Here is a 14,280-nt window from a genome sequence, read left to right on the forward strand (position 1 = left end):
GGTTTTAAAGCATGTCTGGGGTGCAGCTTTTGGGTTTTTTTATAAGATATTTTATATTCTTATAATTTGGGGTGACCAAAAGTGAGTGAAATATTTATAATGTTCACTTATCAGGCATCACGAGAATTTTTAAAGTAGAGATGTCATCATTTAAGAAAATGAGGCCAATGACTTTTAAAAATATTTTAATACTGAGCCCTGAAAAGTTTTTACATTATTTAGTTTATTTTTTAAGTTTGATTAAGGTTTTTTTTTTTTGCTTGATTTTTTTTCTTCAATTTGATTTTCCTTTTTCCATTTTAATTTTGGTTATTTGGGGGCCATTTTTTGGTTTTGTTTTTCCAAAGGATGCAGATTCTGATAGCGGGGACGATTCAGACAAGAGGTCCTGTGAAGAGAGTTGGAGGCTGATTACTTCCCTGAGAGAAAAACTACCTCCTAGCAAGTTACAAACCATTGTTAAAAAATGTGGGCTCCCCAGCAGTGGGAAGAAACGAGAGCCAATCAAAATGTACCAGATTCCCCAAAGAAGGCGCCTCAGCAAAGACTCCAAATGGGTCACCATCTCAGACCTCAAAATTCAGGCTGTAAAGGAAATCTGCTATGAGGTTGCCCTCAATGATTTCAGACATAGTCGGCAAGAGATTGAGGCATTAGCCATTGTTAAAATGAAGGAACTTTGTGCCATGTATGGGAAGAAAGACCCTAATGAGCGAGATTCTTGGAGGGCAGTGGCCAGAGATGTCTGGGACACAGTTGGTGTTGGAGATGAGCGAATTGAAGATGTAATGTCCAATGGAAAAGGAGTCACTGATGTAGATGACCTCAGAGTACACATAGATAAACTGGAGGATATTTTACAAGAAGTAAAAAAACAAAACAACATGAAAGATGAAGAGATCAAAGTATTGAGAAATAAAATGTTAAAAATGGAAAAGGTCTTGCCACTGATTGGATCACAAGACCAGAAATCTCAAGGAAGTTATAAAAGTAAAGACCCAAGCTGTGCTGGTATCATCAACAAGTCAGACAACGAGGAACCTGGAAAAGAAGAGCGTGTCTCACAATTGATGGATGGGGATCCAGCCTTTAGGCGTGGACGTCTTCGGTGGATGAGGCAAGAACAAATTCGGTTTAAGAACTTGCAGCAGCAGGAGATAACTAAGCAGCTCCGCAGGCAGAATGTACCACATAGATTTATCCCCCCAGAGAACCGGAAACCTCGATTCCCATTTAAGAGCAATCCCAAACACAGAAACTCTTGGAGTCCAGGAACACATATCATTATAACAGAAGATGAGGTTATAGAGTTAAAAATTCCAAAGGAAGAAGAGGAAAGAAAAGGAAGTGAAGAGAGCCAAGAAAAAATTAGTAGGGCAATGTCAAAGGACCCCCAGTTCACATGGGGTCATCAAGGCAATCGAAGCCAAGATTCTATACAAGTTAGCAAGCAACATCTTCAGCAGCAGCAGCAGCAGCCAGCTCCTCAGTTACGATGGAGAAGTAATTCCCTCAATAATGGCCAGCAGAAAAATGCACGTGCTCAGTCTGCATCATCAGAGTCATTACAGTCCTTCAGTGGGCAGCAGAACCCTGATCTACAAACTTTCCAGCAGAAGCGCCACATTCATCAGCACCGCCAGCCCTACTGTAATTACAACACTGGAGGTCAAATGGAAGGCAACGTATCCAGTTTCTACCAGAAGCACACTGACCGACCCAACCACTATAACCAGTTTGTGACACCACCTCGAATGAGAAGACAGTTCTCTGCACCTAATCTCAAAACTGGTAGAGAAACCACAGTGTAACTCACTTAGACAAGCTTGAAATTTTGTTGGGAGAAAGAGGGGAATGGTAATTTTGACTTATGATTGAAAAACACTTGAAATGGGTCTACCTTTGTGTTCTGTGGACACATAGGATTCCTGTTGTGATTTTGATGTTGTATTCCAGCAGAGATTAACTAGTTTTTAATCTTATACCATACATAAAACACTGGAATTTGAATTCATCCCTTTTTGATTGTGTATCATTGATGGGACATTTTCTGGAATTTTGGAAAAAACATTTAGATTCCCTGATTTTTGAGAGTGTTGTTTGTGTGTGTGCCTTTGTGTGTGTGCCAGAATATTGGATTTAATTACAGGAACTTTTCTGTTTTGATCTAGTGCTACTTTTTAAAAGTTAAAATGGAAGTTTGCTGTCCAGAAAGAATTGCCTTTTAAATTTATGCTGACAGTCAAAAAGGGAATATTCATCCAGTGTTACATGTCAAGTTTCTTAACTGTTAGAAATTGATAAAATGGCATACAACTACAGTCACAACTTTAGATTTCTGTCTAACTTCTGTTCCCCTTCCCCAAATTGGATTTAACTCTCCACAAGCCAAAACTTGATTTTGACTGACATGGAAGTGTTATAGAGCTTCACATCTTCCACAAAACTACTCTTTTTCTTCATGGTTTGCAGGGAAGAACTGAGGCAATATAGAATGAGTGAAGAAGGCTGTTTTTCTCCTTCCTAGTTCTGTTAATGTCACTGCTTGTATGAAATTTGCCATGACATTGAAACGTATCAGATGGCACAGTAATTGGGAATATGTATGTTGTTTGCAGTTTGAATCTTAACCCAATTTGTAATTTACTTTACTTTATGTTCTTGCTCCAACTTAAAACTACAATAACAGTATGCCAAGAAGGCAATCTAGTCTTTGGGTAGTACTATTTGTAAGAGAATGTGGGGTAGGGCAGGGCAAGGAAATGCCACTGCTCTCATAGACCAGATGATGAAATCATGAAAGTTAAGTTTTTTGGGCTTGAAAGTATAAATGCAGAAGGTGTTCTTTTAGTTAGAAATTGATAAAACCCTACAAGTTTATGCTTTTACAAATCTTACTGAGAAGAGAAAGACATAAAAAATCTGTGTTCATATAGATACCTCATTTTTAGTGCGTTCTGGTTTCAGATTGTTTCACTCTTTGGAGAATCTGATGGAAAATGAAAATATTTTTGATGGGAAGAGAGAGATTAGTTTTCTTTTTGACTTCCTTCCCAATCCTTTGTGCCTTCTCACAGTCTAACCTTAGAAACAATGTGAAGAACCAGAGATGCCTGTAAAGTTCATATTGTTAAAAATTTACAAAGCTATACAACTTAAGGCATCTACTTAACATTCAACCTACTTAGATGATGGGAAAAATTACAGAGAAGGTTACATTTAAGGAAGCCTTAAGGATTATAATTGTGGGGGAGATTATTTTGGGGAGGGACATTGTGTGTGTGTGTGCGCGTTTGTGTATGCGCGCGCACACGCATGCACGCTTGTGTGTGTGTGCTTAGGCATTATTGAAACATTACTATTGTGGGATTTGTTTCTTTGCTTCTGAGAAGATCTTTTCTTAATGTGCTAAAACATTCATTTGCTTCATATTAGCTCTTGGATTTTTACCTTCAAAAATAAAAATCAGAATTTTTGGGGGACGCATTTGCCTTCAGTGTTTGAACCCATTCCTATTCTTAAACTTTTTGTTGTTAATTGAATATGGGAAGAATCACAGTTATAATGCATTTAGTTAAAATGACAATCTCCTGTCTTGCATCGCATGAATGTACTTGGTAGACTACCTCCGGTCACTTCAGTGCATTTGGTGTAGGTCTCTTTGTCCCTTATCATTCTTTTCTTTGGCACTCGAAACCAACCTTTCCGTTCATATGTTCTCACTCTTCTACTTCTGCAAAAAACATACATTTTAGAATCTGAAAATGAATTACTTAAGCCTCAACTCTAGAAAATGTTCTTTTTTGCTCTTAACTTCCAATTGGGTAGTTATATGATTTTTATATATGGTAGCATATTTAACCTATGTCTGTGCTACCTTTCCCCTTTAGACAGTCGAAGTAACTTGGTAAATTGTTAAAATGAGAAAAAGTATATATGCTTCTACAGTTATGGGATGTAGTGCGCACAGTGGTATTCCAAAGAATTTCATATATGTCTGTCACATTTGATAATATAGTTGTGCTGATAGTGCAATTATTTTTATTTACCCTCTTGGTCAAAAAGAAATCTTCAAAACTTTAAAGTAGCCCTTTAGTGCACAAAATTCAGGAGAAAACTCCACCAAGATTTGGCAGTTGGGCTTGGTGGCATTTATATCCTCTAGGAACTCATTTCAGAAGAGATATCTGTCTTATCTGTCTAATATGAATAAGCCTCTGTCATTGAATCTCTGGATGAAATTGTTAACCCAGTCTCACACTTTGAAATGTGGCATTGGCAGTTTAACCCAGTTTTATAATTTGAATGGCATATCCTCTTAAGCCTAAATATTGGAGGAATAAAGAGGATCAGAACTTTATATACTGTTAAGATTGTGTTGATCGCCACTATTATGGTGACTGGACAAAAATGCAACTCTTAATAGTCTTGGTACTAGATGGTGGTAGGACAATAATGGGAATCTAGGGGAGCCCTGCTAGCTATTGTAACTTCACAAACCAAAATGTATTACTAAGAGAGTAAAATAAGGGTGGAAAGCAACATTAATGATATTTTATGAATTTAAGTTTCAACCAAAGTGGTTTTTTTCTTTGAAAAACTTTTCTCACTCACCTGTCCTTAGCAATGTAGGCTTTTATTTTACTAGAAAAGGGATTGGCATTTGTTCATTACATTGAAGTGACTTGAAGTGACCGTACTGTTCATATTTTAGATAAGTAAAGTTTTCACACTTATGGGCCTATTGAAACAGGCTCTTAAACTACAAGAAGTGACACAACACAAACTCCCTGTGGTGGAGTGTTGAGGTCTGCTAATGGTCATTTGTTCAGTTGCCTTAATGAATCACATTTAAGACAGGGACAAGAGAGGTTTCTTCTGTCCTCATCTCCCTTAAGGAAGAAGCCTTCTTAGGAGCGATGCAAACTAGGGAATTTGCCTGATAAAATGAGGGCCTTTTGATAATGAATAATTTTGGTAATGTGTACTTAATGTTGTCTTCCCTTATGGATAATAAAATTTGCTTTAGATATTTGTCTTGAACCGTTTTAGGATGTGAAATTCTTGTTAATTTTTCTTCCCATTTTACTGTAAAAGGAAGTATTGAATCTTTCTTCCAATAAAAAAGAAAAACTTTTCCATTTGTTTCCATGTTTCTTAACCTAAAGGTATCTGAAGATTGTCTGGAGTGCAAGAACTTGTGCTTCCTAGAAAAGCAGAGCTAGCTTGTGTTGCTACAGAGGTCCTTCAATAAATTATGAAACTCTTTTAGAAGTGGGTGCCTAATCACCAGTTTGGGATGAGAGGCGGGTGAAATATTGTGTGCCTTGTGTGGCTTGACTCCATTTTCTCATCTGGAATTAAAAATGAAATCCTATCTGATATTCCATTGCAAAATTAACTCACTAAATTAGTTGGTCCTAGACTTTTCTTTTTCCTTTTAGCAAAAGTCTGCCTTAAAGGCGTTCTTAATTTAAAACTGACTAAGCACTTTCTCTGTAGAATATTATAGCTGAGGCATTTTTCCTGGAGCAAAAAGCATGAAGCTATCAATTTTTCATTCATCCTTAGGATTATTTTGTTTTCAAGTGCTCATGTAGATAGAGACTAAACTTAATGGATAAAATCTGCATAGTTTTGTTTTCTTATATTTGAGCCACATTTTAAAATATCATTTTCTGCTTTGATAGGAATTTGTTTCACTTGGTTTTTTCAACCTGTTGATCACAAGCTGCCACTGTAAATGAATAATATTTACAATAGCAGCTAGCAGCTACACCAGTTTAACCTCCCCACAATCCATTCATAAAGTTTAGAGATTATTTCACACTTCATCCATTTCCTACTCTCCGTTATAAAACCAGGCTAACTCGGTTGCTTAAAGCAACCAAGTTATGCCAGTTGTTGAGAATTCCTCGTCAACAAGAGATGTTTTTTTCCTTTGATAAATGGCAAGATAACTATTGCCCAGTGGGATTCAGTCGAAAAGAACCTACTTTGCTCTTTGGTTTATCAATTTTTGATAAGGCAATTTTTTGCCTAATTTTATTTTTCAACTCCCCCAAAGTTACTCAGAAGGCACAGGTCTGGTACAGTTAGAGCCATACTCCTGTTAAGTGTCCGTTCTGAGTTTGCTTGGAAAATGACGGAGGATCTTTCTTTGTGAACACAAACAGCTGTTGGTTAATTGCATCATAGTTTAAACTTTATCTTCCATGATTGTTGTCTGTTTTTCATTTTGAATGAGAGATTCTTAAGCTTTTTTTGTGTCATCAATCCCCTTGGCAGTCTGGGAAAACCTAAGGATCCCTTCTCAGAATAATATATGTGACCTACATGCCTCCTTTAAGTTAGAAATTAATGAAAATAAAGATAGCAATTTTTTTTCAAGTTCACAGACACTTCCCACCCCTAAATCTATCCACAGAGCCAGGTTAAGAATTTAGAATGAAGATGATAGCAGTACCTTGTCATCATCATTGCTAGGGTTTGTAGTGCACTTTAAGGTTTGCAAAGTGCTTTACAGAGATCTCATTGGAGGATCATTTGATCTTCAGAACCCAATAAGGTAGATGCTGTCATCCCCATTTTACCACTGATGAAAAGGAGACTCGGATGAAATGGCTTACCCAGGATCACACAGCTACTCAGTGTGTAAGCTAGATTTGAGCTCGTCTTTTTTGACTATGGTCCAGTGTTCTAACCAATCAGTTTATACTTCCAGTTAGTTTCAGATAAAACCAAATGCTAAAGTTTTCACTGCTGTCAATCAGGATAAGCTTTTAGGAAGGAAATATGCTTTTCTGGTTTTTATAAGCTAAGAAAGTAAATTTGTAAGTCAAGTTACCAAACCTGTTTATATTAAAGACAGCTTTTCTTCCATACTTTAGTCCCATTTGGTTACATTTTAAGTCTCTGTTCTACTGACAAGTTGACTGAGGCAGCACAGTAGAGTGCTAAGCTTGGAGTCAGAAATACCTGAGGTTCAACCCTAACCACTCATCCCTCCTGAGTTGTGACCCTGAGCAAGTCACTTAACCTCTGTGGGTCCCAAACCACTCCTAGGGATTTTCTGCTAAGGTGTATGGAAAGTTATCCATCCACTCTTCTACTGAGTCATGGAGGCAATTCCCACCCCTGCAGTTTTCTACAAAAATGGAATCATAGCCTGTTAACTAGAACTTAGTTGGAACATCTTATAGAAGGCTGTCTGTGATAGCTCAACTGCTCAGCCAAGGCAGTGGGTGGTCCAAAGAATAGAGCTGCAGACTCAGAGCCAGGAAGCTCCAACTCTGAAACCAGCTTCAGACCCTTTCTAGTTGTGGGATTCTGGGTGAGTCACCCTACCTCAGGGTGGCTAGCCACTTCAGTTTCTTCATCTGTAAAATGGAAACAGTGATAACACGTACTGCTCTCTGTTGTTGTGAAGATCAGACGAGATATTTGTAAAGTGCTTAGTACAGTGCCTGGCATGTAGGTGCTATAATGCTATAGATAATGGTCATAACTCAACCCAGCTTATTACGAAAATTTTTTCTGTACTTGATGAACAAATAGAAGGTCCAGTTTCCCTTCCCTAACTTCAAAGGACACAATATATGAACTGTAGGTCACAAAATATTTTAGAACATTTTATGTTTTAAAGCATTTTGCTATTTACAAGTCCCCTCATATGCATTATAATGTTGGAACCAAACAGTGGCACTATTAGGTAGAATATGTTTTATCCCCATTGTATAGTTACAGGAATTGAACTTTAAAGAATTCTAAGTAACTTGCTCCTGATCTCATAGTTAACTAGTGGCAGAGTCTGCCCCAGACTGCCTGGTGCTCCTTCTGCTTTATTATACCCCCTGAATTGTCATAAAACATTTTTTTGTTTGTAAAGCTGCAACTTTACCTCCTGGTAACTGCTACTTTCACTACCCAAAGAAAAAAATGTGAGCCTCAGAGAATGTAACTAGTAGTATGTGCCCAGTCTACACCCCCCTTTTAAAATTCTTTCCTTTTCTGCCCACCACTGTCATGGGGACCCCAGTATGAAATAGTTTGTGAAGTCTGCTTTTAGTGATGTTCTGGAAAACAGAACATATTTTTTGATTCTGAAAAACCAGCTCCCTTTCCTCCCCCCACAGCCCAACCCTGAAATTCTCTGGACTTTGAAAGTATCTCCAGTAATGGACCACACCTAGAAAGCCCTAGAAGCCCAAGAAAACAGGAAAGCTGTGGGCAGTGCTCTTTTGGAATGCTATTGTTACACTTTTTATTTCTAGGGAGGGTCTCTTTTATCCAGCCTTCCTTGTTTTTTTGGTTTTGTTTTTTTTATTTTTTTTGCTTTTACAAAATATCCTTAAATTAATGACTAAAGGTAGTGCTTTTTTTAGACTACCTCAATATTCTGAAAATAGATACCTTTAAAAGGAAATTGGTTAAAATCTATTCTCAATACTAGAAATTAGGTCAATCAGCACAAATAAATCACAGTATTTCTCATTCTGCATACATATTTTAACTTTTCTATTTTAATGCAAATAGTTTTTTCAGTAGCTTATTTTTTATACTTATTACATACTACATGGTTGAATGCGAATATATTGTGGTTATGAGAAACACACTTAAATTAAGGATGTTATTTCCCATTTGTTCTAGAAAATTATCTATTCTTTACTCTGAAAGTTAGATGGTGGAACAGGGACATTTAAAAAAATATATATATATGTATATATATATTTTGCTCTCTCTGCCTTTGGCCATATTTCTTTCACTCTGGTTCCACTTAAAAATTAATTTTTAATTTTACAAATTTGAGTTCCTTAGTGCCTTCTACTATATTTCACAGAACAAAATACCTTACAGTGGAATCTCTTAATTCCTTTAAAGTATTTTGAAGAACAGACAATCTTAAAATATAAGATCAGGTAATGTATATATCTAGTGCTCAGTAAACCCTGAACCACTTGTCGATATTAGCTATTATAATATTAGTTTTCTAGAGGAGCGTCAGTTAGGTGGCACAATGGACAGAGCTCCAGACTTACAGTCAGGAACACTTGAGTTCAAATCCAGATTTAGACATTCACTGTCTGATTCTGGGCAAGTCACTTAACCGCTGTCTGCCTCAGCTTTCTCTTCTGTAAAACAGCACTGCCCATCTTCCCAAGGTTGTTGTGAGGATAAAATGAGGATGATATAAAACCCTTAGCAACCATTAAAGTGCTATGATTATTATTCCAGTGTAGTTAATAATATAACTTTTTTCATAATAAGTAAATGAATTATATACATTATTTTATTAGTTCTTAAAATGTTCCTGTGAAAATCTGGTTATATGAATACTATATTCATCTAGAGATATAAGCCATTAAGGTGATCATTCTGTCCTTAAAAAAATAAAAAGCCTTAATGGCTATAAGGTTTATTTTCCTCGTTAGATGAGGCATGAAATTAAAATTAGTTAATATTCTTTGAAAACTATATTGAGTTTTAGACCATCTTTATATTTTAAGGGTACTATTCCTCCCTGCCCATTCTACCAACCTCTCCCCTGCTACTACCAGTTCCATTTCCCCAATTTTAAAGTTCCTTAGATCTTTGAGGAAACTGAAAGAGACTATATTGCATTTCTTTAGAGTTAACACTAGGAGAATACTGTGTATTGATTTTTCCTATAGTTTTGCACTTTGTAAGCTTTTTCTCTGCACTTTGCTTTTATCCCCAGTGTCTGTCTGTCCGTCTCTGTCTTTCTCTTTGTTCTCTCTGAACTTACCACAACTTCTCTTTTTCTCTGTTCCCATTCTCTGGTTTTCTTTTTCCACCCCATCCCTTCACATACACACACACACACACACACACACACACACACTCTCTCTCTCCTACATGGTATCTCCTTTCTCTCCCTTCAGGATTATGAAAGTAAATTGCAGGCCCTACAGAAGCAGGTTGAGACCCGCTCACTTACCGCTGAAACCACAGAAGAGGAAGAGGAAGAAGAAGAAGGTGAGTTCTTTAGACCAAAAGCTCTCCTGGATATAAGTTTTGATCAGTTCATTTTCGTCGGTTATTAGTTCCATCATAGCTTCCTAAATAGAGAATAATGGAAGGGACCTTAGAGGCCGTCAAGCCAAGTCCCCTAATGATGGATGAAGTAAGTGAGATAGAGAGGAGAGGCCACTTTTCTGCTTATAAATGTCTGCGGTAGCATTTGAGCCTCGTTCTGATGCCCTCCCCACTCTGCTGCTGCCCCTCACTAAAAGTGTACACAGTGTTCTCCATGGCCATCCCTGCCTTTGTTCACCATGTCACTGAGCCAGGTAGTGATTTAATGGAAACTAAGACCACATTCTTGAGGAGGCCTCTAGTTGATACTGGTATTAATCACAACTTCCTAGAGTCCCTGAATGCTGCCTTTCTACATAGTTAGCACCACTCATTCATCTCATGGCATGAAAGAGGGTAGAAAAATGGTGGTACCCTTTACACAGAATTCTAATAAGTATCTTAAAGTTCATTATGGTAAATTTACTTTAGACATCAATTAGGATGACATTCTAGATTTCTTTTTAAAGATTTTATACTATATCCCCAACCTAGAGAATTGGGATCTACTGATAGATAATAACTCCCATTTATATAGTGCTTAAGTTTACAAAGAACTTTTCCCACAGTCACCCCATCAAGTGCAAATAGTCTCTAATGAGAAAATCAAAGTTGAGAGATTAAGTGACTTTCCCCTGGTGACAAGCTGGCAAGTACCCAAGTAAGGGCTTGAATTCAAGTGTATGGATTCCAGAGCCAGTGTTTTCCAGGGTAACACACTGCCAGCTCAGCCTCTTTTTGGGGGATCTCAGACAGTTGATCATTGTGATCCTCCTGTTCTTTGAGGCTCTGTGCCCAAGGTCAGCCTGGATTTCCCAGCAGGAGAAAGAATGCAGCTGACAGTGATCAGCACATTATTCCTTAAGTCTCTTTGGGGATTTTACTTCAGAAACCCCTCTTCGTCATGGTCTTTATTAGCATTTTATCTCTCTGTCTCCTGATATGTAGGAATCTCAGGACTTTAGGAAAGTAAAAATATATTCTAAGAAAAAAGTTTGAACTGCTATTTTATGTTCAGTGGCTAGGTGGCGCAGTGGATAGTGTGTTGGGCCTGAAGTCAGGAAGACTTACTTTCCAGAGTTCCAATCTGGTCTCACTTACTAGTTGTGTGACCCTGGGCAGGTCATTTAATACCATTTGCCTCAGTTTGCTCATCTGTAAAATAAGCTGGAGAAGAAAATGGCAAAGTACTCTAGCACCTTTGCCGAGAAAGCCCCAAATGGTGTCTTAATCAGACACAACTGAATAACAACAATAAATTTTTTATTCATGTATATTTTGTAAGTGGTTAAGGGTTAGCTTTGGTTTGGTTTACTTCTCATAGTGGAACACTACAAAAATTAAGAGGAATATGAGAGCATTTGTTTTGGCAGCACATTAGGAATATATATAGTTAACTAGTTCTTTACTCGACTATTTTAAAATATTAAATTTAAAATATTTAAAATATACTTAGAGTATAAATATGAATAAAGAGTCATTAGAAAACTCCATGAATTTTATGTGAACAGCTTTAGCTAATAAAAAAGATATGTAATTTACTATTTCAATTTCTGGTCATCATTTAAACTTACTGATTTTGATATGGTTATTGGTTTTCTTCTCTCCCTCTCTTCTTCTTTCTCCCAAGTCCCCTGGACACAGCATGAATTTGAGCTAGCACAGTGGGCATTCCGGAAATGGAAATTTCATCAGTTTACCTCATTAAGAGATCTACTCTGGGGAAATGCAGTTTACCTGAAGGAAGCCAATGCAATCAGTGTAGAACTGAAGAAAAAGGTATGGAGTATGTAGGAGTCACTCAACAATGTTTTCTAAATCCTTGAAGCCTTCTTTCAGCCCATAACACAAGTCCCTCTTTTGATTCACTTGATCAATGCTACAAAATACATAAATTACATAAATTTAATATGCAATTATCAATCTAGAAAAGACCTTAGAAGTCAAGACTAGAGACTTGCTGTTTCACATTGCAGTTGAGAAAACTGAATTGATTGACAGTAAAGAAATATAATGCTGGAAGAATCTTTTTTAGAAGTCCATTTACCTTATCAACCTCCTTTTTCCTATAGGTGTATGTGCATACACACATATATTAATTCATTGCTAAACCCTATGACCCTTTTCCAATAACTTTATTCTCTCTCTGAATCTCATTAATACAATGTCATATATGTTAATCTACAGTCTATGACCTGACTTTGTTTTACAGGTCTTTTTTTTCCACCAGAGATAACATAATACATTTCATTAGATTACTATTACATTCTTATACTTTGAGTTTAGAGAAAACTGTACTTGGTTCCAGCTTAAGGTTTCCAAAATTATTCCTGCAAAAGACAGAAAGCTTATCTTGGAAAACTTGTGTTATTTCCAGTGATTAACCTCTAAATTGGAAAAAAAATCGACAACAGGAAAATTTATTTTCTAATCACTCATTGATGGTTCGAGTACTTATTATAGCCTCAATCTTTTCTATACTAGGCAAATTTTAATTGCTTTACTGCTTGTATATCCTTTCAGATAACATTTAGAAAGCATTTTCAGAAAACATTAAATAAAGGCTAATACTGTCCTTAATTTTTAAGTGACATTTTCTCTGAATTCAGGTGCAGTTTCAGTTTGTTCTGCTGACTGACACACTCTACTCCCCTTTGCCGCCTGAGCTGTTGCCCCCCGAGATGGAGAAAACTCAAGATGATAGACCTTTCCCTCGTACTGTTGTGGCTGTGGAAGTACAGGATCTGAAAAATGGAGCAACACATTACTGGTCTTTGGAAAAACTCAAGTATGAAAACTCTATAGAGGGAATATTGTTTTGGAAATTGATAAATTCCGAAATAACACTGAGATATCCATCTATTTATACTTTTCAAGTTAGTGCCCTGGAAACTGCTTTCTTTTCATGGTCATTCCTTTCCTTCAGAACACTGTGACTTCCCTTTGCCCTTCTGAATGGCAAACTGTGATATAATTACCTTTCAACATTTATTTCTATTTTTAAGCCTCATAGCCTCAATTCTCAAAGATCTTTCCATAGTTTCCATAGTTTCCACAGACATAGTTTAAAATTAGCCTCTGAAGAAAAGCTGTTTTTTTAAAAAGTCTTTTCTGAGTTGCTTGTATATATACAGTATTTCTGTCCTCCTGAGGACTTCATTTTTCTAGCCATTCCAGCAATCTGACCATTAACTGATAAACAGAAAAATCTATGCATTTGGTTAAAATGAGAAGTTCGCTTTTATTTCAGTGCCAGTGAGATATTATGTGTATAACTAAAAAGCTAAGTATTCTAGTTTCTGTGCCATTTACTTTTTGTATTGACTCATATTTTTTAAAATGTTAAGTTACAGGCGTACTGTCATTAAAACAACTATATGCAACAAAATCTTGTGCAAAACCGTTGTCCTTAAACAAGAGAGAGCCACATGAATTAACCAAGACAATACTTTGCATTCTGTTGTCCCCTTCCAGGCCTGCACAAAGTTCTGCCGCCCTTGTCCCTCCCTTTCTCTTTCCTTTCCATAGATTAAGAGGTATATTTACTGTCAAGAAAGAAGCAATTCTGGGTCTGCTGATGCCACACAGTATCACCTCATAAAAAGCTTTCAGTATTTTTAATGCTTGATTTTTTTACAACTTTATAATATTCTATTATACCATGATTTATTTAGTTGCTCTCCTAATTGATTTGTTTCTAAATTTTTTGCTATTACAAATAGAGTAGCTATGAGTTTGTTTGCATGGATAGGTCCTTCTCTCTCTTTTTATGATAATTTTGGATAAATTCCCAAAAATGGAATTGCTGGGTTAAAAATGTGATCAGGTTTTTTTGGCTCTTTTCGAATATTTTTGTATTGCTTTCCAAAATGTTTGTCACAACTTGCTGTCCTACTCACATTAGAGTATCGCTTGCTGACAGCCTCATAAGCATTGAGGTTTATCCTTTTGGGGGCTATTTTTGCCATTTTATGAGATGTGCTCTTTCATAAATAGTGACACTGTGGACTAGCAGCAGTTTGTCATTATTGAGTTGAATTCAGTAGTCCAGTTCAACAAGCCTTCGTTAAGAAGCAACTATATGAAAAGTGCCGAACTGGGGTGAGACACAAAGCTGAAAACAGAAGGCAGTCCCTGGTCTCAGGAGCTTTAGTTCTACAGGCAAATAATTATGTCAACTAAAAC

The 14,280-nt window shown here is 36.7% G+C and overlaps 1 protein-coding gene across 5 annotated transcripts in view; it reads left to right on the forward strand.

Moving 5' to 3' along the window:
• KIF1B (kinesin family member 1B) overlaps positions 1 to 14,280 on the forward strand; it is a 174,933-nt gene that overhangs the window by 105,561 nt on the left and 55,092 nt on the right. For 4 of the 5 annotated variants that reach the window (XM_072608820.1, XM_072608816.1, XM_072608817.1 and 1 more), the window contains 3 exons: positions 9,903 to 9,996; positions 11,726 to 11,874; positions 12,705 to 12,883. In XM_072608820.1, coding sequence (XP_072464921.1) covers positions 9,903 to 9,996; positions 11,726 to 11,874; positions 12,705 to 12,883 — 422 coding nt within the window. Of the gene's footprint in view, positions 1 to 347; positions 5,140 to 9,902; positions 9,997 to 11,725; positions 11,875 to 12,704; positions 12,884 to 14,280 lie in introns of those variants that run through there. The other variant, XM_072608819.1, reaches the window with a different exon arrangement.

Source organism: Notamacropus eugenii, chromosome 5 (genome assembly GCF_028372415.1).
Source record: "Notamacropus eugenii isolate mMacEug1 chromosome 5, mMacEug1.pri_v2, whole genome shotgun sequence".
Classification (NCBI taxonomy): domain Eukaryota; kingdom Metazoa; phylum Chordata; class Mammalia; order Diprotodontia; family Macropodidae; genus Notamacropus; species Notamacropus eugenii.